This window comes from Coptis chinensis, chromosome 4 (assembly GCF_015680905.1).
Source record: "Coptis chinensis isolate HL-2020 chromosome 4, ASM1568090v1, whole genome shotgun sequence".
NCBI lineage: Eukaryota > Viridiplantae > Streptophyta > Magnoliopsida > Ranunculales > Ranunculaceae > Coptis > Coptis chinensis.
Genome location: NC_141459.1, coordinates 14,219,521 through 14,240,991, shown reverse-complemented (window position 1 = coordinate 14,240,991; position 21,471 = coordinate 14,219,521). Strand labels below are relative to the sequence as shown.

General features: G+C 38.6%; 1 protein-coding gene and 3 pseudogenes across 4 annotated transcripts; all 4 read left to right on the top strand.

Annotated features, from left to right (window-relative positions):
• Positions 1 to 2,636: 2,636 nt before the first annotated feature.
• On the top strand, positions 2,637 to 5,244 carry LOC147502067 (L-type lectin-domain containing receptor kinase IX.1 pseudogene; annotated as a pseudogene). The gene has a single exon (XR_015221565.1). The product of XR_015221565.1 is annotated as an L-type lectin-domain containing receptor kinase IX.1 pseudogene (transcript).
• Positions 5,245 to 6,662: 1,418 nt separating this feature from the next.
• LOC147502066 (L-type lectin-domain containing receptor kinase IX.1 pseudogene) lies at positions 6,663 to 8,991 on the top strand (annotated as a pseudogene). Its single transcript, XR_015221566.1, has one exon. The product of XR_015221566.1 is annotated as an L-type lectin-domain containing receptor kinase IX.1 pseudogene (transcript).
• Positions 8,992 to 10,984: 1,993 nt separating this feature from the next.
• Positions 10,985 to 13,445, top strand: LOC147502065 (L-type lectin-domain containing receptor kinase IX.1 pseudogene; annotated as a pseudogene). The gene has a single exon (XR_015221564.1). The product of XR_015221564.1 is annotated as an L-type lectin-domain containing receptor kinase IX.1 pseudogene (transcript).
• Positions 13,446 to 14,926: 1,481 nt separating this feature from the next.
• On the top strand, positions 14,927 to 19,579 carry LOC147502064 (uncharacterized). Its single transcript, XM_086603851.1, has 15 exons — positions 14,927 to 14,997; positions 15,190 to 15,311; positions 15,613 to 15,672; positions 15,741 to 15,860; positions 15,959 to 16,078; positions 16,444 to 16,585; positions 16,865 to 17,035; positions 17,116 to 17,271; positions 17,381 to 17,487; positions 17,583 to 17,673; positions 17,974 to 18,115; positions 18,226 to 18,382; positions 18,587 to 18,703; positions 18,880 to 19,006; positions 19,149 to 19,579. Exons 1-15 carry the CDS (start codon positions 14,956 to 14,958, stop codon positions 19,389 to 19,391), a joined length of 1,917 nt encoding a protein of 638 aa, XP_086459977.1. The 5' UTR covers positions 14,927 to 14,955; the 3' UTR covers positions 19,392 to 19,579.
• The last annotated feature ends 1,892 nt before the right edge of the window (positions 19,580 to 21,471 follow it).

Genomic DNA, 21,471 nt, shown 5'->3' with positions numbered 1-21,471 from the left:
GACACAACTTCCCTTTCCCGCCAAATCATCACGTTACATGACTTCAAAAGTTACGCCGTCCTGGTCGAAGCATCCACCACAGCTCGCTCACGTTCCACACGTTCTTCCGTTTTTCTCGTGAGCGTTTCTGTGGCATAAACATTCTACTAAGAGGGGGTGTAGGGAGCGATATCCTATCATGCACGCTCTAACGTAAAAGCGAACTTCGGGACATCGACCTCCAAGACCGAATCGCGTGAGCAACTCCCTCGAGAACACACAGGTGCAGCGAACTCAATGCATCGACCTCCAAGAACGACCTACGAATAGTTCATTTCTGGTAGGTGGTACGAACGAAGATGTCTCGGTACGAGCACATGGCTAAAGGCAGAACGCCTCGGGTAATGATCACCACCAGGGGTAATCATTACCAAAATCTTGATTGTATTTCCCACCACCGGAAATAGGGGTAACCTCGCCAACACCCAATCAAAGACACGACTTATAATATAACCAAATTCAACACTCATTCATGATCTCCACCTTACACGTGTACCAGAGACACACGTGCCTTCCAGATTGACATTTCCCTAAGCCTATAAATACCACCTGATTGAACTACGTCGGGCCTGATTCCTCTCTCCCTAGAAAAAGAAGAGAAACCAACAAGAGGATACATAGGCAGTTCGCTCAGAAGCGAACTCGGTCCCAACAGGAAACCCAAAACACTCCTTTACACGAATGATATGACGGTTGGCCACTTGAGAGTTTTGGCTGGGCCAGCCACATCGCAGGAATCACTTACCACCGACTTCACCACATCAATGGGGTTACTAAGGAACCAAGCTCCTTTTAGAAAACTAGCACTCTTGGAGCTCTTGATAAATTGTTAAGAAGAACGATTTGAAATCCCAAGAATCAACAAAACATTAATAAAAATCTGCTTCCTTTTCTTGTAAGATAAAATAATACAGAAACAGGACAATATGAACATCTATGAAGAATACCTTATCTCCATCACTGAACTGTCTCCAAACTGTATAAAGAGATTTTACATGGAAACAGTCACAACTACTAGAAAAGAAAATCAAATCCTAGCTCTTCTGGACTCAAGTAAAGAACAAGTGTTACTAACTGTATATAGTCGATCTCAACCAAACAACAAATAATCAAAAAGTATGATACCCTGGAACTAAGAGAATACAATGCACATGAATTAGAAGTTCATGCCTAATCTGCAAAACTGACATCGCCACCACTCGTGCTAGCCTCATTGTCCCAATTCTTGCTAGAAGACGCTTGCAAATTGTTCTGCTTGTCATTCTTCCGTCTCACATTGATAGCAAAACAAAGCTTTCCCTGCTGATCATCATGCCTAGGCCGTCGAAAAGACCAAATATCAAGTTGATGAATATTTGCTTGAAGCCCATGTCTTTCGACAAATGTATTCCATTGCCTAATAACAATATATCGAGATATACTACCCCAATACTTGAATGTTAACCTTGGGAAGTTGTATTGATCAGTACCAAGCATGTCTACAATCAACACTTCAATTTCACTCTCAAGACCTATCTTCAAATAACTCTTTTCAGATTCAGTCAAAACTTGTTCAATTTCTCTAGGTATTTATAGCCTATTCTGTGCATTAAGGATATCACTCGTGGACACATCTTTCTTGCTCACCCATGTAATATCTATTCCACCCATTTACAGTTGTTTTTCTTCTTGCTTTTTCTTCCCGGGTTCATCTCATCCTAGACTTTTCTAATAACCCGTCCAAGATTTACAGTTGTTTGAGTATTTCTTGCTTTTCAGTTTTTCATGTTTGAAGCTAATTTCAAAATCATGGGTTTGAATTCATGCTGAACTATTTGTACTGCTCAAATTAGACAATATACAGCCACTGACGAGGAAAAAATGGACCGGAGACGGAGACAAAGGCTGGGATTTCTTTTACTTAAGTTTATGTTTGTGCGGGCTTTGGTGATGGAGTCTGCCCAAAACTCAATGTTGTGTCCAACGTAAATACAGACAAATTGGGTCAGGGTCTGCCCAATACAAAATGGAGTCTGTCAATAATAGGACCCAATTTTTTTTGGAATATACACCGGTTCCGGTTTTTCCCCAATCAACCAGTGAGATTGGGGGTGCAAAACAAATATTTGATAAATTGGGGGTCTATGTCTAAAAAGCCCAATTGTTAATAAACTACAGATCGCTTTGGTTCCACTATGAATGAGTTTTGAAACGAACTTATATTAATGCTAAAGCCAGTAACATATCATAATCTTAATGGTTGCCCTTACAAACGATTTGTGCCGGCGATGCCATGATTCTGTTTTATCTGTAGTCATCTTAAGTATTGATCAAAACTGCACTTATCTTTCTATTTAAACAAATACCTAACTATATTTCAAAGGAGTTGCTGATGCTTCAGCATCACGGCTTAAACAATAGTACAATACTAATCACTGTAATCACTAGACAGTTAATATGATCATCTTTATTTTGTTCACTTTACATCAGTACTGAATACTAATAAAATCCGTTACTGTCGTTTCTGAAATGCCCGACACGCAAAATAGCAAGGTTTTTAAATCCAAATGCGTGAGTGTGAATTCGATGAAAAGTATCAGAAGAACAGATGGAAAGTCCAATGGTCACGTCTTTAAATTAATTTTAAAATCCTATTCATTCATAGTAAGAGAAAGAGACTCAATGAAGACTGAAAGGGTCACGAGTCTCAACTGCCTATTTCTAAATAATGAAAGCTTTGAGGCTTCCGGGGGTTTAACTCCTTCAAGGTTGGTAACTTGGTATACTGTAGTCGAAATAAGTCTCCTAAAACGTGTACATGAATTGATCCGTAAGGTCTTCATATCTACCAGTGTCGACCTTCTTTCACATACCATGGCTTTCTTCAAGTCAAGAAAATTTCGTACTCCTGCAACTAAAACTATCTTCTCCTTGTTACAACTCTTCATGCTGTTAGTCTTTATTCCCTCAATGAAAGCAACTACCTTCAACTATCCCAGTTTTGAATCAGTCCCAAAGAACTTAATCTTACAAGGTAATGCGTCATCGGCGTCTGGACACATCCAACTCACTACAAACCGACGTGATGCAGTATCTACTGACAGTGTTGGTCGAGCTGTATATGCGGAGGCAGTGCATCTATGGGATTCGGTTAGTGGAGAAGTAGCTGACTTCACTACTCACTTCTCATTTGTCATCAAAAGGCTCTCTTCAGATTATGGTGCAGATGGTTTAGCTTTCTTCCTTGCTCCCAATGGTTCTGACATCCCCCCTGGTTCTAATGGATATGGTGAGCTTCTAGGTCTATATAGCCGAAATTCTTCATCAGATTATCCACTTGTTGCGGTTGAGTTCGACACTTTTCCTAATCAATGGGATATCTGGGATGATCATGTCGGTATCGACATTAATTCAATCAATTCAACAGTTATATGGAATGCTACTCAGTTGAAGGATCGTCCCACAGCTAATGTTTGGGTCAGTTATACCTCCAGCACAAAAAACTTGAGTGTTTACTTGACTTTTGATTCAAATCCTGCTTTTAATGGAAGCTCAATTCTATCCCATGTTGTCGATCTGAAGAATATTTTACCTGAATGGATAACTGTTGGTTTCTCAGCAGCCACTGGGCAACAATCCCAGCTACACACTATTCTTTCATGGGAGTTCAATTCAACAGAATTTCCATCTAGTCCAGGGAACGGTGGAGGAAATGGGACTGGTGGAGGGGAAGACAAGAGTACCATTAGACTGGTGGTTGGCTTAGTTGTTGGTGCTTCTGTTTTGGTTATTGGGTTGGCTTCAATATTGTTTGTTTGGAGGAAGAGGAGCAATCAAAAGAAAGAGGAAGATGAAGTCCTTGACATACTCACCGACGAGGACTATGAAAAAGGAACAGGGCCTAAGAGGTTCACCTATGGTGAATTAGCCCGTGCAACAAGAAATTTCACCGAGGAAGGTAAGCTTGGAGAGGGAGGGTTTGGCGGTGTATATAGAGGTATATTGAGTGATTCCAATGCTGATGTGGCTGTTAAGAGAGTTTCAAGAGGATCTAGCCAAGGGAAGAAGGAGTTTGTGTCAGAAGTAAAGATCATTAGTCAACTGAGACACCGAAATTTAGTACAATTGAGTGGTTGGTGTCACGAACGAGGGGAATTCATTCTTGTATATGAGTTCATGCCTAATGGTAGCCTTGATTTTCATCTCTTTGGAGGAAGAACAATGTTAACTTGGGTTTTGAGGTACAAGATAGCCCTTGGCTTGGCCTCGGCGCTCCTGTATTTGCATGAGGAGTGGGAACAATGTGTGGTGCATAGGGATATTAAATCAAGCAATGTCATGCTGGATTCTAGTTTTAATGCAAAACTTGGCGATTTTGGTTTGGCAAGGTTTGTTGACCATCAACTAGGAGTAAAAACAACCATGCTGGCGGGGACAATGGGCTACCTGGCTCCTGAATGCGTGGTAACAGGTAAGGCTGGAAAGGAGTCAGACGTTTATAGCTTTGGTGTTGTTGCGTTGGAAATTGCTTGCGGGAGAAGAGTTGTGGAACCTAAGGAGGAAGAGAGTAAGGTGGGATTGGTAGCTTGGGTCTGGGTGCTTTATGGAAGTGGAAGACTTCTTGAAGCCGCAGACACAAAACTTCGCATGGATTTCGACGAGGAAGAAATACAGAGATTGATGATTGTTGGATTATGGTGTGCTAGCTTAGATCACAATCTCAGACCTTCTATGAAACAAGCAATTAGTGTTCTAAATTTCGAAGCTCCGTTACCTGATCTTCCTTCCAAGATGTCAGTACCAACTTATTTCACACCTTCCACGCAAGATCTTGAATTCTCTTATGCGTCATCTAGCTGCGCTACAGACACTCAAGGAAATCAAAGTCAAGCTTCTGGTAGGAGTTTCAGCTCAAATTCCTCAATTGTAAGCAATTATTCAGCTTCAGCATCTCTTCTGAAATCCGCACCGAGATGATAACATGTAAAACTACCCATATAGTTGGTAAGATTACATTCATTTTACAACTAGAGATATTTCATTGTTTAGGCTATGCAGTTAAATGCCACTGTATGATTAGCTGGTTTACTTCATGTATTTCATTTTGTGTTTTGTTCTTAAATTTCATGTATATTCTGGGTCCAAGGATCTGTTTATTTTGTCATTTGAAAACCACTTTGTGTAAATTTTGTTTGAGATTCAACTTGTATCGTTTTGCCATTCCTTCGGGAGTTTGTTAGATTGGTTTTGATCTTTACAAAAAAGAAAGTGATGTCTAATGGAGAAGTAATGTCCTACATACTCACATAGGATTTTCTACAATCAGCTATAATATTAATCATCTAGTTGATTGAAGACAATGCCTACCATGTAAAACTTTGTTTACACTGAAGAAAAAGGGAATCGCCTCTGCCAGTTTCTGGCACAATCTAAGGTGTAGCAGAGTAGATCGATTGTACCTACAATGCAATGGACTCCAAGGGAAACATTGAGGATCATATGTGAAATTTTTTCAAGAACGTTTTACCTAATGTTTGAGATCAATAGGCAAGAATGTTTCAGATTTATTTACATAATTGGAACCCGAAAAGCTAGTGTCTTACTTGATTTTCACCATAACAAAATAACAACATATTGAGATGAATCTAGGAACAAGTTTTGCAATTCATGGACAAAGTGGCCTGGGGTGGTAATATCTTCTAAACGGCAATCTGCTATGTCTTGGTATTCTATATGCATATATAAAACAGGTAAATATTATCAAAAATATATATATAAAAAACAGATAAATTTTAAAGCTACATCCAAGATGCCATACTTTGATATCTCCAAACAGAAAAAGTGGTTTTAAAAATATATTTTGGAGTGGGTGAACTTTCCACAAAGTAAGACAAGTTCAAGAACCCGAAAACGAGTAACGATGTGATTAACATCTAGCCTGCAGACGAGATATAAAGTACAACCTATCTCTCCACTTGGTACAAGGTCGAGAGTTCAGAGGGAAACTCAAGCTGATGAGGAATGGACTACGGTTAGGTCAAAGAGAACTAGAAAATAACCCTCTCCAACTGTGGTCAAGGGGCGCTTAGTCGGTGAAATTAGTCCTACCTTAGCTATGATTAAGAAATCTTCCAAGGCAAGATATAAAGGTAAAAATCTTGATTGATACATTAAGGAGATTTCAGATGATACTCTTGGTTTAACATACACTTGCGGTGAATGTGGGACTTTTTTCTATAACTTCGAGTATGCACAGAAACATCTAAGGAATGATCGTCTGGTCTTAAGGGATAAACTTTTGTTTGGTGGGAGACATTAAATGATTTTATGTTGTTAATTCTTTGTGTGTGAACCAAAGAGTGGGCTATATTCATGAGTTTCTCATAATTGTAAGGCTTAGAGCCTAGTATTGTTGTAGTGATGATTCTCCCTCTAATGATCATACTCTTAGGAAGATATGTAACTCTTTGAAGTTTAATCAACAGGTAGGAGTTTGCCTCAACCCCATAACCTTTTTCCAAAAAAAAAAAAAAAAAAAACTTCTGGCCTGCATAATAAAGAACTCTTTCCAGAGTAACGAAACCAAAACGGACCAATCCCTTGTCAACTCAACTGGAATAATAATAATGCTTATTTATCTCCTTGATATAATGGTTGACATCATGTAATCCAACCTCTAATTACGATATATAGATAGTATTAAAGCACCTACTACAAACCACTAAGGCATTAAAAATAGACGATTTGAACAAGTTCCTAAATTAATGAATAACATGTCACCCAACATTGAATTGAGAAATGTAATTTGTTTCGAAGGGCCAACTGATGCCTTAACCACGTACACTGCGGCCTATTCTACTTGCATACTGCCTCGCACCTTCTAACCATGACTATCTATAGATCAAAAGCTTCTCTGATCTCCATTGTTTTGTTATTGCTTCTTCCCTATGTATATCCAGCGTCTTTCAATTTCTCCCGTTTTGATCCAAACACACCACATATTACATATAACGGTGATGCTTTTTCGTCAAATGGAGTCATTCAGCTGACCAAAAATCAAGTCGACGATTCTCTTACTATGAGTGTCGGCCATGCTACCTATTCTGAACCAGTGCAACTATGGGATTCTAACACTGGAAGACTGACAGATTTTAAGACTCACTTCTCCTTTAACATTAGCGCAGTCAATAATTCCAAGTATGGTGATGGGCTATGTTTTTTCCTTGCCCCGTTCCCATCTGTTGTCCCCGACAACTCGTCTGGTGGATTCCTTGGTCTATTCAATGAACAGTCTGCTTTCAGTTCTAATGGAAATCAAGTTGTGGCAGTCGAGTTCGATAGTCTTGAAAACACATGGGATCCAAGTTCTGATCATGTAGGTATTAACATAAACTCCATTGTTTCTGTCACCAATGTAACATGGGGTAGTAGCATCAAGAAAGGGAAAAAAGCTAATGCTTGGGTAAATTACAATTCTAGTACAAGAAACTTAACTGTCTTCTTAACTTATGCTGACAATCCTGTTTTTAGTACAAATTCCACCCTTTCTTATGTGATTGACTTGAGGGATGTATTACCAGAACAGGTTAGCGTCGGGTTTTCAGCTTCCACAGGGGACTGGATTGAAATACATAACATTCTATCATGGGAGTTTCAGTCCAGTTTAGAGATCAGTAAAGGAGGAAACAAGCAAAATGTTGGATTGGTGGTTGGTCTGGTTATGGGTGCAGGTGTCTTGTGTTGTATTTTCGGTTTAGTTTGGTTCGTTTTGAGGAAGAGGAGAACTTCACAGATGAATTTGAAAAAGGCCGACATTATTCGTGATGTGTCAATGGACGATGAATTTGAAAAAGGAACCGGACCTAAAAGGTTCTCTTACAATGAACTGGTTCGTGCAACTGGAAATTTCTCAGAGGAAGGGAAGCTTGGCGAGGGAGGATTTGGAGGAGTTTACAAAGGAGTCTTAAGTGAACCAAGCCTGAATGTAGCAGTAAAAAGAGTTTCAAGAGGATCGAAACAGGGGAAAAAAGAGTATGTCTCAGAAGTTAAAATCATTAGTCGATTAAGACATAAAAATTTGGTTCAACTCATTGGTTGGTGCCACGAGCAAGGTGAATTGCTACTTGTTTATGAACTGATGCCCAACGGAAGCCTTGATTTCCATTTGTTCGGAACAAAGAACATGCTTGCCTGGGTGGTAAGGTACAAGATAGCTCTTGGCTTGGCATCTGCACTGCTCTATCTTCATGAAGAGTGGGAGCAATGCGTAGTTCATAGAGACGTTAAATCAAGCAATGTGATGTTAGATTCAAGTTTCAACGCTAAACTTGGTGATTTTGGTTTGGCAAGGCTTGTAGACCATGGATTAGGTTCACAAACAACTGTGTTAGCTGGAACAATGGGCTACTTAGCACCTGAATGTGTTACTACTGGCAAGGCTAGTAAGGAATCTGATGTCTATAGCTTTGGAATAGTTTCACTTGAAATTGCTTGTGGGAGAAGACCTGTTGAACTCGGTAAAGCTAATCTGGTACAGTGGGTCTGGGAGTTGTATGGAAGGGGAAAGCTTCTTGAAGCAGTCGATGAAAGACTATGTATGGATTTTAATGTGCAACAAATGGAATGTTTGATGGTTGTTGGTTTATGGTGTGCTCATCCTGATCAAGATATCCGACCTTCCATAAGACAGGTGATCAATGTTCTTAACTTTGAGTCTCCATTGCCCAATCTGCCATCCAAGTTGCCTACCCCCATATATTTTGCACCTCCCATGCATCTGTGCAAGTTCTACTATACATCATCAGATGGTCTTACAGATTCACAGAAAGATCGTAGCGAATGTTCCTGCAGCAGCTGCAGCACTAACTCATCGAAATTGTACACGTCTTCCTCAACTTCTTCTCCTTCTAAATCTCTGCTGAATTCGCGTAAAGCTGTTATGCATTGAGCTTGAATAAATCTTATGCTTATAGATATTTATGTTCTATTTTTTATGTATTAGTATTTTCTTGTGTTAACAATCTGAATCACGCTCCTGGGATTCTCTGTTTCAATTTTCCAACTTATAATCCATACAGTTTGACTCATTCCAAGTTCAGAGAAAGAAACGGGAGGAAAGAGATGGCTGCAACATGAACACGGTAGCTATGATGATTTACTCGAAATAATGAATCAATTAGGTATATAGCGTTTTCAGATTTCAGGAACACCATAGAGCTACTTTTCAAATTTTTGTCACCAAGCAAGTAAGCCATAGTTTTTAACGTATAAATTATTCAACCAGATATTCCTGTAATTTAGGCTGAGGACCACATCATTTAAAAGCTGGTGTATCCTTGAGTTTACGTACTGGAAAAGAAACATACATGACTTTTTCATTACAGATGTATGTCCTCTCTCTCTAGCTTAAAATTTTGACATGCTCTGTATACACTATCCATTCTCACACCTATATGTAACTAGAATTAGAGGGAATGAAAATATACTTATATAGTTATATGTGACTCGGCACTATCATGATCACAAGTGCTGCATTGACACTCTAGGAAGAACTGATCGAACATGTTCACACAGCACAAACCTCACGCTTATTCTCTCACGGAGTTATAATATTCCTAGATGCATACCCCAATACGTATGAAGATGTTGTTAGGGTTTATACCAATACCAATCGATTCCCTCACTACACAGATAACTCGTATATGGAAACAATTCAACTCCGGACAAAATCTAAATATCAACTACAGCCTATACTAACATGCCTAACTCGCTAAACAACTATCAACAACAAATAAGAATGCAAAGCAGTAAAGGCAAACCACAACACAGAGATTTACCGTGGTTCGGCCAATGATGCCTACTTCCACAAGAGTCTTAGGTTTTCTTTATAAAGTGGGAAGAAAGATTACAATCTCTCCTTTCGGTCTCTCACCTTACTAGATCACTCTTATCTCTTTACTGAGGTTTGTATCTCTCAGAAATGTTATCTCTCAATCTTGATAGCTTTTAAAGATTGGTTTCTTAGATTTTGTTTTTGTCCGGTTTTAGTCTTAGGTTTTCCAAAACCTTGATTTTGTTTTTATATCAAAACCAAATTTTTGATAGGTTTTAAAGAATTTTTGTAATGAATATGTTAACGAAAAATCGATAAAACCAAATATGTTAATGAAGTCTAAAACAAGTTGTATTCAAGAGTTTTGAATAATTGAACAATTGTGAAAACACCTTCGTAATGCTTCCACGGCAATTCAAGTGTTGGCCCCTCACAGTCCCGACCCAAAACACCGGAATGATTTCACGGTCAAGACGCCTACATTTTACACCCCTAAGCGCGCCTCCTCCGAATGCTTCCAGGTGCACTATAACATATTTCATATTCGAAAGCGCCAGAATCATATTCACGCTTCTCTCCCTCATGTGAGGGATAACTCCAACAGATGCTCCATTCATGCACATGCAAAATGAGGTTTATCATCTCTAAACTGGTGATCCTCCATTTATGCAAATAGCGGGCACATATTTCTTAACTAAAGTAACAGTAAAGATATTTTTTCTAAGCTAAGACCACAAACCCAGGTTCTTGGACACAAAAATGCTGTGTAGCTAGGCTGCAAGGCAATGCATTGTGGTCCTCTATGTCTTACCAATCATCGCGCGTAAGTTAACAGTAGTTATCGAGAAATGGCCTTTTCCTCATACAGTAGCTAATTACAAGAATAGATAATTTAAGTCTTGGCAAACGAAGAAGTGTTGCATACTTTTGAGGAATGTCAACCTTGAGGCTGCTATTTATTACGAAGTCCTATAATAATTAGAAAGCAAGTCTTGCCTCTGTTGTTGGAAATCAACTGTGAGATTTAACTCACTAAAAGGCCGGCATCAAATGCCTGGATAATATAGATGTGATTGTTTTATATTTGACTCATTCGTTCAGAACTATGATACAGATGGCATATTGGGTTGCCGGCCAGCCAAATTCATTCATAAATCTTAAACAAGCATAGTTCCTAGGGATGATTTGAAACTATCAACAACTACAAAACAAATCTCTCCTCTGAATCCATCTGTCTTCACATGCACCCCCTCTTCCAACTCTATATCCCAAAATTCAACAATCAAACCTAGGAAGCATAACACAATAGCATATGTCCCCTCAGCTCCAGTAAAATGGCTCTTGAGTTTCCAGCCATACAATCTATTTTCCATTTCATAGTCTTCATCTCTATTATTCCTTTTTCTATAGCCACCCCTTCCACAATCTTCAACTTTACATCTTTTCCTCCTAACAGCCCTAATATCACCTTCTCTGGAGATGCCTTCACTTCAGGCGATAAAGTCCTACAACTTACCAGAAACCAAGCTGATGGCAACTTAAAAGAAAGTTCGGGCCGTGCAATCTATGCAAGACCTATCCAACTCTATGATCCCACTACCCGCATTGTGCCAGACTTTATCACCCATTTCGAGTTCATCATACAAGGAGTAGACGCACTGTATTTTGGTGATGGTTTGGCCTTCTTCATTGCGCCAGTTGGATCTGTGTTGCCTGACAATTCAACTGGAGAATGGTTGGGCCTCTTCAACTTAACCACCAACAACTCATCTTCCACCAAGATTGTTGCAGTTGAATTTGACACTTTCAAGAACGATTGGGATCCTGATGACAATCACGTGGGTATTGATGTAAATTCCATAGTTTCAGTTACCAATGTCAGTTGGGACACTAGTATGAGAGATGGTCGAACGGGTTCAGCTTGGATAGGTTATAATTCCACGTTAAAAAACCTTTTTGTATACTTGACATATGACCAACAAGTATACAACGGTGTTCCGAACCTATCATACAATTTGGACTTAACAACAGTTCTTCCTGAAATGGTGGTGGTCGGGTTTTCAGCTTCAACAGGTAGTTCAACTGAACTCCACAAAATTGTATCCTGGAATTTCGTCTCAAATATAAGTGAGACTGTCCAAATCAATCCCCAGAAGAAGAGTACTACGACGTTGGTGGTTGTACCCGTCACTATTGGTGCATTTCTAATAGCTGTATTGGGCTATGTAATTTTCTTCTTGAGAAGAGTAAGGAAAAGGAGGAAAGGAGGGAAGGAAGGGGAGAAAGATGTGATGGCGATAGATATATCCATTGAAGATAAATTTGTCAAAGGAACAGGACCTCGGAGGTTCACCTACAAGGAATTGGTTCATGCAACTCATGATTTTACCGAGGATGGGAAGCTGGGCCAAGGAGGATTTGGTGGAGTTTATAAAGGTGTTCTGAATGACAACACTGACAATGAGACTATAGCCGTTAAGAAGATCTCTAGAGGATCTACCCAGGGTAAGAAAGAATACGTCTCAGAAGTCACAGTAATAAGTCGTTTGCGTCACCGAAATCTGGTCAAATTGATTGGATGGTGTCATGAATATGGCGAGTTCCTTTTGGTTTATGAGTGCATGCCTAACGGGAGTCTTGATACTCACCTCTTTGGAAAGAAAAGCTCGCTTGAATGGCCAGTAAGGTACAAGATAGCTCTTGGCCTGGCCTCTGCTTTGCTCTACTTACATGAAGAGTGGGAGCAGTGTGTGGTACATAGAGATATCAAATCGAGCAATGTAATGTTAGATTCGGCTTTCAATGCAAAACTTGGAGATTTTGGTCTTGCTAGATTTGTCGATCACGAGCTAGGCTCCCAGACAACTATGTTGGCTGGGACTATGGGCTACTTGGCACCCGAATGCGTCATGACTGGTAAGTCTAGCAAAGAATCGGATGTTTTTAGCTTTGGAGTTGTGGCCTTAGAAATTGCATGTGGAAGAATGCCCGTTGAACCTAAAGCTGAAGAATCCAAGAAGAGATTAGTGGAATATGTGTGGGGGCTTTACGGGAGAGGAAGACTTCTAGACGCAGTTGATGAAAGACTGAACAAAGACTTTAACGACAAACAAATGGAGCGGTTAATGATTGTTGGACTATGGTGTGCTCACCCTGATCACAAAGTAAGGCCTTCAATAAGGCAAGCTATTCAAGTCCTAAATCTCGAAGCGACATTACCAAGTCTCCCAGGGAACATGCCTGTGCCTATGTACTTTGCGTCACCATTGAACATCTGTGATCTCTCATATACAACTGAGGAAGTGAATCAATGCGTCAAAGACAAAACACGTTGTTGGTGTCCTAATTGCAGCCGCGCCACATCTACGACCTCATCTAGAGCTTCGTCTACGAGGTCCCTATTGAATATACACAAGGAGCCTCCCAACGTCGAGTTAGTTTGAAAATGTAAAAATGTTTTTGTTATTATTGTGGAGAGAGAAAAAAATAGAGTGAATTTGTATATTTATTCATCTTATGCTCATTTTGTTCATCTAATTTTTTGTTGTTTTGTCAATGGTATTGTTTCATTATCGTTACATATGAATGATGAAAATTGTCCATGTAATTTTTTCGTGTTCTTTCTTATGTTTTTTAGCATGCACTCCCTTGGATGACAATCTCTACTTCTCTAGACACTAATAAATAGCATATTCGCAAAATAAATATCGAAAGGCAAAATATAACAAAAAAAATGGAATGAAAGAGGAGATAGGAAACATTCTTACTCGTTTGTTCTGACCGAAGATTTCTAGGGTTAGAGTTTCGATCAAGATTTTTTTTAGGCCAGACTGCCAGAGAGACAGAGAGAGCGCGCCAACCGCGGATGCAAATATAATTTCAACAATTTTGATATTTCAGAATTTCCTACGAGTCAAACACCGAAATGCTCTACGCAATATCGTGCATTTTTAGGCATTTTGATAATTAATGCTCAACGAAATTTCTTGTCAAACTTTTGTAAATTTTGCTATTTTTCGAGTGATTTTTTGCTCCCAGCGTTGGTTCCTCCAATCGCTCCAAGAGAATTGTAAGCCGTATACACGTCTCATCTTTTCCACAAAAAAGTGGAAAATTACAACCATCACAAAATCTTCAAAATTTCTAATTTACTAGTTTGTCCTTCATAAAGGAAATAAAAAAAAATAAATAAAATAAATAAAAAAGAAATAAAAAAATATATATAAAGTAGAATAAACCAACAAATGTGTGTATTTCTTTTTTATTTTCTTCCCGAAAAAACGTATTAATAACAATAATATCATTTTCTTGTTAGTTTGTTCTTAATACATCCATCGTGTTTTTTCATATTTTGATTCCTATTTTTTGTTTTGTTTCTGTTTCTTTTTAATTTCCTTTGTAATTATGACTGAGGGACAAACTAGTAAAATTGGAAATTTTGAGGATTTTGTGCGAGTGTACCTACCCTTTTTTTGTAGAAAAAAAAAATGTGTGTGTGGCTGATAATTCCCTCGGAGTACTTGGAGAAACCAACGCTGGGAGAAAAAAATCACTCCTATTTTTGACAAAGTATAACTTCATTTGTGGCCGATATTGTTGTACTGAAGGAAAACTGTGGAGCAAAATTGAGAATTGAAGAGTCCCTATAGGCTAATACCCTAAAGACCTACTGAGCAGAACAGAACAAGGATTTAGATAACGTAAAATAATTTAAGTTTGCTCGGTAGTCGGTAATCAAAATCATGGGCAGCCTAACGAACCTTACACGGAAATATTGGTTCACAGCGCAGTAGTGGAGGATGAATTGCGGCTACGTTAGGAATTCTTTGGCTTTAAAGTCATGAAACAATCCTCTCCGATTGTTACAACTGTTCACGCAGAATGTATAAACTTTATTATTTTATACAGAAAAAGGGATGAGAAACATAAAGTCTAAAGAGATGCTTGATCTCCACTGCAAGGAAAGAAGCGTGCAGTCAGAATTTTTCATAGACCTATTCATTTCGGATTTGATTAAGTAGGTGAGACATCAGACATGGCCTATTTATATTTTCAAATTTATCATCTCAAACAAGCAGAATATAGACATAGAAGGCGTAAAAGGGATGGCGCCTGTGGGGGTTACGCTGCAAACACAAGATGGACATGTATTTTTGTTTCTCTGTTTCTCCATTGCTGATTTTTTTTTTTTTTTTTTTTTTTTCAATTTTACCTCTTGAAATTTTAATCACGTGCACTTTACGAAAGACTAATCCAATATGTTTAAAATGCATTTGATAATGCTCAATTGTTTAAATGCTGCATTTGATATGCGTTTCATGTAGTACAATTTTTTGCAGGTGATGTTGGATAATGGTCTTGTCCAAGTAACATTATCGAATCCAGATGGAATTGTTACTGGTATACGATTCAATGGCATTGATAATCTACTAGAAGTTCGTAATGAGGAAGTTAATAGAGGGTACGTAGTTTCTTAATCTCTAATTAGAATTTGTCCTCCAACAAAGAAAAAATGTTCTCCAACAGAACATTTGCAATGTTACAGTAACACAGGACTTCAATAGATAGGTATTCGTGTAAATTAGAGAGGATGAAGGTGGAGTGCATGTTGATAAGAGGTCAGGGATTCCCCCCAATTTCAGTGGAAGTATCTCAAGAACATAACCAAGCTCAGACTTATATCGTGAAATATAACGCTACAATAGCATGAAATTTTGACAATTTTAAAGTTTTTGATTAATCTTACTTTTTATACACTGTAGTTACTGGGACCTTGTCTGGAGCGATCCTGAAAGTACTGGAACGACAGGGAGATTTGATGTGTAAGGCTTTAACAACTACTTCATTTGGATTATCAGATGAGAATTAGAACTACTCGACATTCATGCAGGATAAAAGGTACGGCGTTTAAGGTTATAGAGGAAAATGAGGATCAGGTGGAGATTTCATTCACAAGATTATGGGATCCCTCTTTAAAGGGCAAACAAGTACCCTTAAACATAGACAAAAGGTCCTTCCACATGTCTGAAGCCTTCTCATGTTATTGCAATGAACTCAAAACTATTAAGGGGTCTACTAATTGTCTGTATAACATTGGTCGAAATGCAGGTTTATAATGCTGCGTGGTACCTCTGGCTTCTACTCGTATGCCATTTACGATCACTTGCAAGACTGGCCTGGTTTTCACATGGATGAAACAAGAATTGCTTTCAAGCTTCGAAAAGACAAGTACGTCTTTACCTGCCTTATTACCTTACTCTATTGGTGCAGGGTAGTAGTAACCTTACTCGAGCCATTTTAACACTTAAAAGCATTTCCACAAGATGTACGAGCTTGTGTGGGTTCCCAAAAACATGCTTGACGCTTGAACAGTGTTAAAACGGATCGTTCATAAGCACGATGAATGGTCTCGGGTTCAGCCATTTCATTGCAAACAAAATTGGGCAAAATAGGAATATTGTATTCTCTTCATCGAAAATTGGCAAGATAAGGAACAAAGTGTTCTAAAGTCGGGAATGTTTTACTCTTTGATTTAAGGGCCCCAATCTTGGAAACTTGTATGATGAAATTGCAGTATTGTTTAAAATGGATAGGTTCCATTACATGGCCATGGCAGATAACAGGCAGAGAATAATGCCCATGCCAGACGACCGTTTACCAGGGCGTGGTGAACCACTTGCGTACCCTGAAGCTGTTCTCTTGACTAATCCCATCAATCCTGACCTTAAAGGAGAGGTACTCTTTTTCTGGCATATCTACCCAAATTGTTTACAACTTTTTATTTCATACTTGGTCAAGCAGACCAGATGGAATATAATTGAGGCTCATTTATGAATGCCTGAACCGTTGTATTCCAAATGGTCTCAATATACATGAGAAATCATCCTACGTCTGCACATCTAAAAAACCATTATAAGTTCAGTGGCTTAAGCAATGAGACCTGATGTATTTCATAGTTCTTATCCTTTTCTTTACCATATGCAATTCCTAGTTTCTAGCTATTACGTTGAACAGGTGGATGATAAATACCAGTACTCTTGCGAGAACAAAGACAATAGGGTCCATGGATGGATATGCTCTGATCCACCAGTTGGATTTTGGAAGATCACACCAAGTGATGAATTCAGAACTGGTGGCCCTGTCAAGCAGAATCTCACTTCCCATGTTGGTCCAACTACACTTGCTGTAAGTAAACATCTATCGTTTCTTCCTCGATATGGTTCCTGCAGTTTTAGTAGTGTGATGAAGTATATGATGTTGTTCAGATGTTTGTGAGTGCCCATTATTCAGGAGAAGATTTAGTACCTAAAATCCAAGACAAAGAACCTTGGAAAAAAGTGTTTGGGCCTGTTTTTATATATCTCAACTCGGCAATGGATGGCGACGATCCACTTTCACTTTGGGAGGATGCAAAAGCGCAGGTTTGCTATATTCTCAACTACTAACGATCTGTTATATGGCATGTGGCACTATAGTCCTCTACATTCTGCTGCCAATGTGAACAAAACTCACTTCTAATCGTTTCTGCAGATGTTAATAGAAGTAGAGAGTTGGCCATATACTTTCCCAGCTTCAGAAGATTTTCCTTCTTCAGATCAAAGAGGTTCAGTTAGTGGTACATTATTAGTCAAAGACAAGTACGATCACTCTCGTTCCATATGTGATTTTAAATTTCATTATATTCTAACTTCAAAGTTCTCAAGAAGTTTTGAAAAACATTTTATGGGTTTAGGTACATTGAAGAAGATTACATATCGGCGGATTCTGCTTATGTTGGATTGGCTCTGCCTGGAGATGCTGGATCGTGGCAAAGAGAATCCAAGGTGCGCATTAGTAACCATTTGTGTAGCCCACTGCAATATCTATCTTAAAATGAAAAACATGGATCAGTGATGTTGCATCGTCCAAAAGTAGACAGTCCATTTTCACACCAACCATGTCAACGAAAAGCTTACCATTTTGCATTGAGAACATATACATCGCTGCTTTCCATTGTTGCTGATCTGAAAAGGACTTTCCACATTCGAGACCTGTGATCACTTGATCCCCGTTTTGGAAAACAATCCGTCCGAAGTAGGTTCTAAACAACTTTAACCCTGACGTATGATCGATATTACTTTCAGGGTTACCAGTTTTGGATGAGAGCCGACTCTGATGGGAATTTCGCCATTAGTGATGTTCGACCAGGAGATTATATTCTTTATGCATGGGTACCTGGTTTTATTGGAGACTATAAGTATGACGTTAATATTAGTATCACCCCAGGTTCGTCTTAATCTGTATCCAAAAAGTCTGTGCCATGGCATAACTTGTTGGTAATTCCATTATTTGCTTAGTTAGTTCTTACACTAATTTCTACATGCATGTACAAGCAGGATGTGATATTGATTTAGGTGATATTGCTTATGAACCTCCAAGAAATGGTCCTACATTGTGGGAAATAGGCATTCCAGATCGCTCTGCAGCAGAATTCTATGTTCCTGATCCTAATCCCAAATACATCAACAAACTTTTTGTCGATCACCCAGACAGGTAATCAAAGTTCTCGTGTAATCCCATAATATGTACAAAAAACAGATTTGTTCTGTACTGTACTTTCAGATTTATAAATAATTTTTTTTGTGAATTACAAACCACATTACTGTACTTAATCTTGTTGCAAATGGCATGGAATGGTTTTTCTCAAGTATTATTATTCTCACTGAACCATAACCTTGCACTTATGCTGATATGAAGGTTTAGGCAATACGGACTGTGGGAGAGATATGCGGAATTATATCCTGATAATGATCTTGTCTACACGGTGGGTGTTAGCGACTATCGTAAAGACTGGTTCTTTGCGCAGGTAAACAGGTATGTACAAGTCATTCCTGCAATGTTTTGCATCAACGGTACTGGTCTTTCAACACGGTCACTTCTATATCCTGCAATGTTTGTTTCGCTTCTTTTGGTGCAGTTGATTGCTTGATCAAGATGAAGGAAGCGTGCACTTCATTTATTTAAATTGTGACTATTAACTTATAATGCAGGAGGAAAGAAGGTAAAGCATTTCAAGCAACTACTTGGCAGATTGTTTTCAATCTTGACAAGGTCGAACAGAACCAAACATACAAATTGCGAGTAGCACTTGCATCCGCAACTGTGGCTGAATTGCAAGTATGTTTATCAAAATTGCTGTTTGCTTCCCTCGCATTGTTTGGAAATTACACAAAAATTGTGTAGGCTATAGGTCTAGTCATAAGTAGCCCTCGAATTTCACTTGCATTATAAATCTGATTTCAGTGTGTCATTGTTCCAGGTTCGAGTCAACGACCCAAAAGCAAACCCCCCTCTCTTCTCTTCAGGGCTTATAGGTAAAGACAACTCGATTGCAAGGCACGGGATCCATGGGCTATACTGGTTGTTCAATGCAGATATACCGGGAGCTCAACTTGGGGAAGGAAAGAATACCATATATCTAACTCAACCCCGAGCACAAACTTCTTGGCAGGAAATAATGTACGACTATATCCGCCTAGAAGGGCCCCCAAGTTCCGGTTAAAAATCAAACAAAATGTATGTATAAGATTAGTATCCATCATCCATGTACCAAAGGCTGATTTCAAAATGTAGTTCCGCACTTCAACTAAGTCCGAACTAATCTCGATTGCAGTAATTAAGTTATGCCGTTAGTGTCTAGCTGGGCAAGCAAGCATTTTGTCCCGGTCAGTGAAGTCCTCTATTTCATGCTACTGTGTGAAGCTGATGTCTATAACTCGAGGTTCTTTTCCTTTATTTTTTTTCTTTTTATAATGTACCCGAAAAATCGATTATGGTACACATTTAGGGGTGGGCAATGGGCCGGGTCGGGCTAGCCCGGCCCTAAACATTTAAAGCTCTTCAAATATTAGGGCCGGGCTAACCCGGCCCTAAAATCAACATAGGGTTGGGTCGGGCCGGGTCACAAGTCTAAACCTCAAACCCTTATCCTACCCTAAGCCCTCTTTAAAGGCTTTAGGGCCGGGCCTATATATATATATATATTTTTTTTTTTTTACTACATCAGTTTTAAAACTCATTTATATTACAAAAATGTATAATAATCTACAAACTCAAAGTCCAACCAATCTAAGTAATAATCCCAGATAAGTCCAAAATTTAAAATGCACATCCACAATCTAATGAACTCAAGTACATCGAGAGTTCGAATTTGTTCTTCCTTGTACTCAAACCTCACTAAAATTATATTTTAAATTGAAATACATAGACAAATAATTATATTATCATTTTAAAGGAAGAAATAATATATATAAAGAAGAAACATAATAGTTTTGGTTAAGGGTCATGGAAGTTGTTAAACTATTTGTAATATCATAAATTATCTATATAATAAGCTAAGGTTTTATTTGGCTTCACAGACAAAAATAATAAACAAAGGACGGTCAAGATCGGTTTATAGCACCATCGAATCGGTCAGCTGTAAACTCACTTGGTGTTGTTGGGTTTTTCTTCATTCCGTGTCGCGGGTTATTGTTAGAGTTTTGTTTAAGACCGTTACTTTACCTTCAACAAATCTACTCATGGGTTCGAGCCCAAAAAAGCCCCGACTTTCGGTGGTTATTGTTAGAGTTTTGTTTAGAGACCGCTACTTTACCTTCAACAAATCTACTCGAGGTCGATTCTTTTAACACTCCAAGTTCCACTTGAGAAACACAGAGCCTACTTAAGGAGGCAAACTTGGGGAAATTTGATGGTTTTACCTTCAACAAATCTACTCGCGGTTCGAGCCCAAAAAGCCCCGACTCCGGTGGTTATTGTTAGAGTTTTGTTTAGAGACCGCTACTTACAAATCTACTCGAGGTACATACCCAATTCAATGATTTTTTTCTCCAATTCGATTTTTTTAACACTCCAAGTTCCACTGAGAAACACAGAGCCTACTTAAGGAGGCAAACTTGGGGAAATTTGATGGTTCAATCCCCTTCATTTGTTGTTTTGATCTACCCTTCATAAGTCTTCGTAGCACTGTTGACTGTTGTGTTTGAATGGGAGACAATTGATTGTAGTGGGGCGGAGTTAATCATTGTGGGTACTCTTAAGATAATAGTGGTAGGGTATTCTAATTGATTTGGTTCCTTGAGATAATATTGGTAGGGTATTACTATTGTTTCTTCGTATAAATTTGTAGGGTACGCATGATTGTAGTTTTGATAAGATTCTTCAATATTGGTAGGGTATGCTATTAATGTGAATGTATCTAATGGAGCTTTTCTTTGCTATGATTGGGCTTTTGAATAATTTGCATATAATTATGTGAATGTATCTAATGGAGCTTTTCAATTAGGGCATTTTGAGCTGATTTTGATTTGTTTTAGGGTTCATGGGTTACTTAGGAGTTAGTGTTTTGAAGTATACTGATGTACGTGGTTTTGTTCATTGCGTTTTAATGCTGCTATATATATGTGATATTAGGAACTCATTCCATGCCCTTGAACAAAATTATTGTCTTCGTACAAATAAGTACGTGTAAGTTGTATGAGATAGGTAGTAGGTACATAGGCGTACAAATAAGTACGTGTAAGTCGTATGAGATAGGTAGTAGGTACATAGGCATTTGTTGTTTTGAATGTTGTTATTCTAAT

What these genes read in the sequence shown, in the direction of transcription:
- LOC147502064 (XM_086603851.1), top strand. Translation starts at nt 14,956, where the DNA reads ATGGCGCCTGTGGGGGTTACGCTGCAAACACAAGATGGACAT. An exon ending in ATCCTGACCTTAAAGGAGAG is followed by an intron (nt 16,586 to 16,864) that starts GTACTCTTTTTC and finishes TACGTTGAACAG; the next exon opens with GTGGATGATAAATACCAGTA. An exon ending in CAACTGTGGCTGAATTGCAA is followed by an intron (nt 19,007 to 19,148) that starts GTATGTTTATCA and finishes TCATTGTTCCAG; the next exon opens with GTTCGAGTCAACGACCCAAA.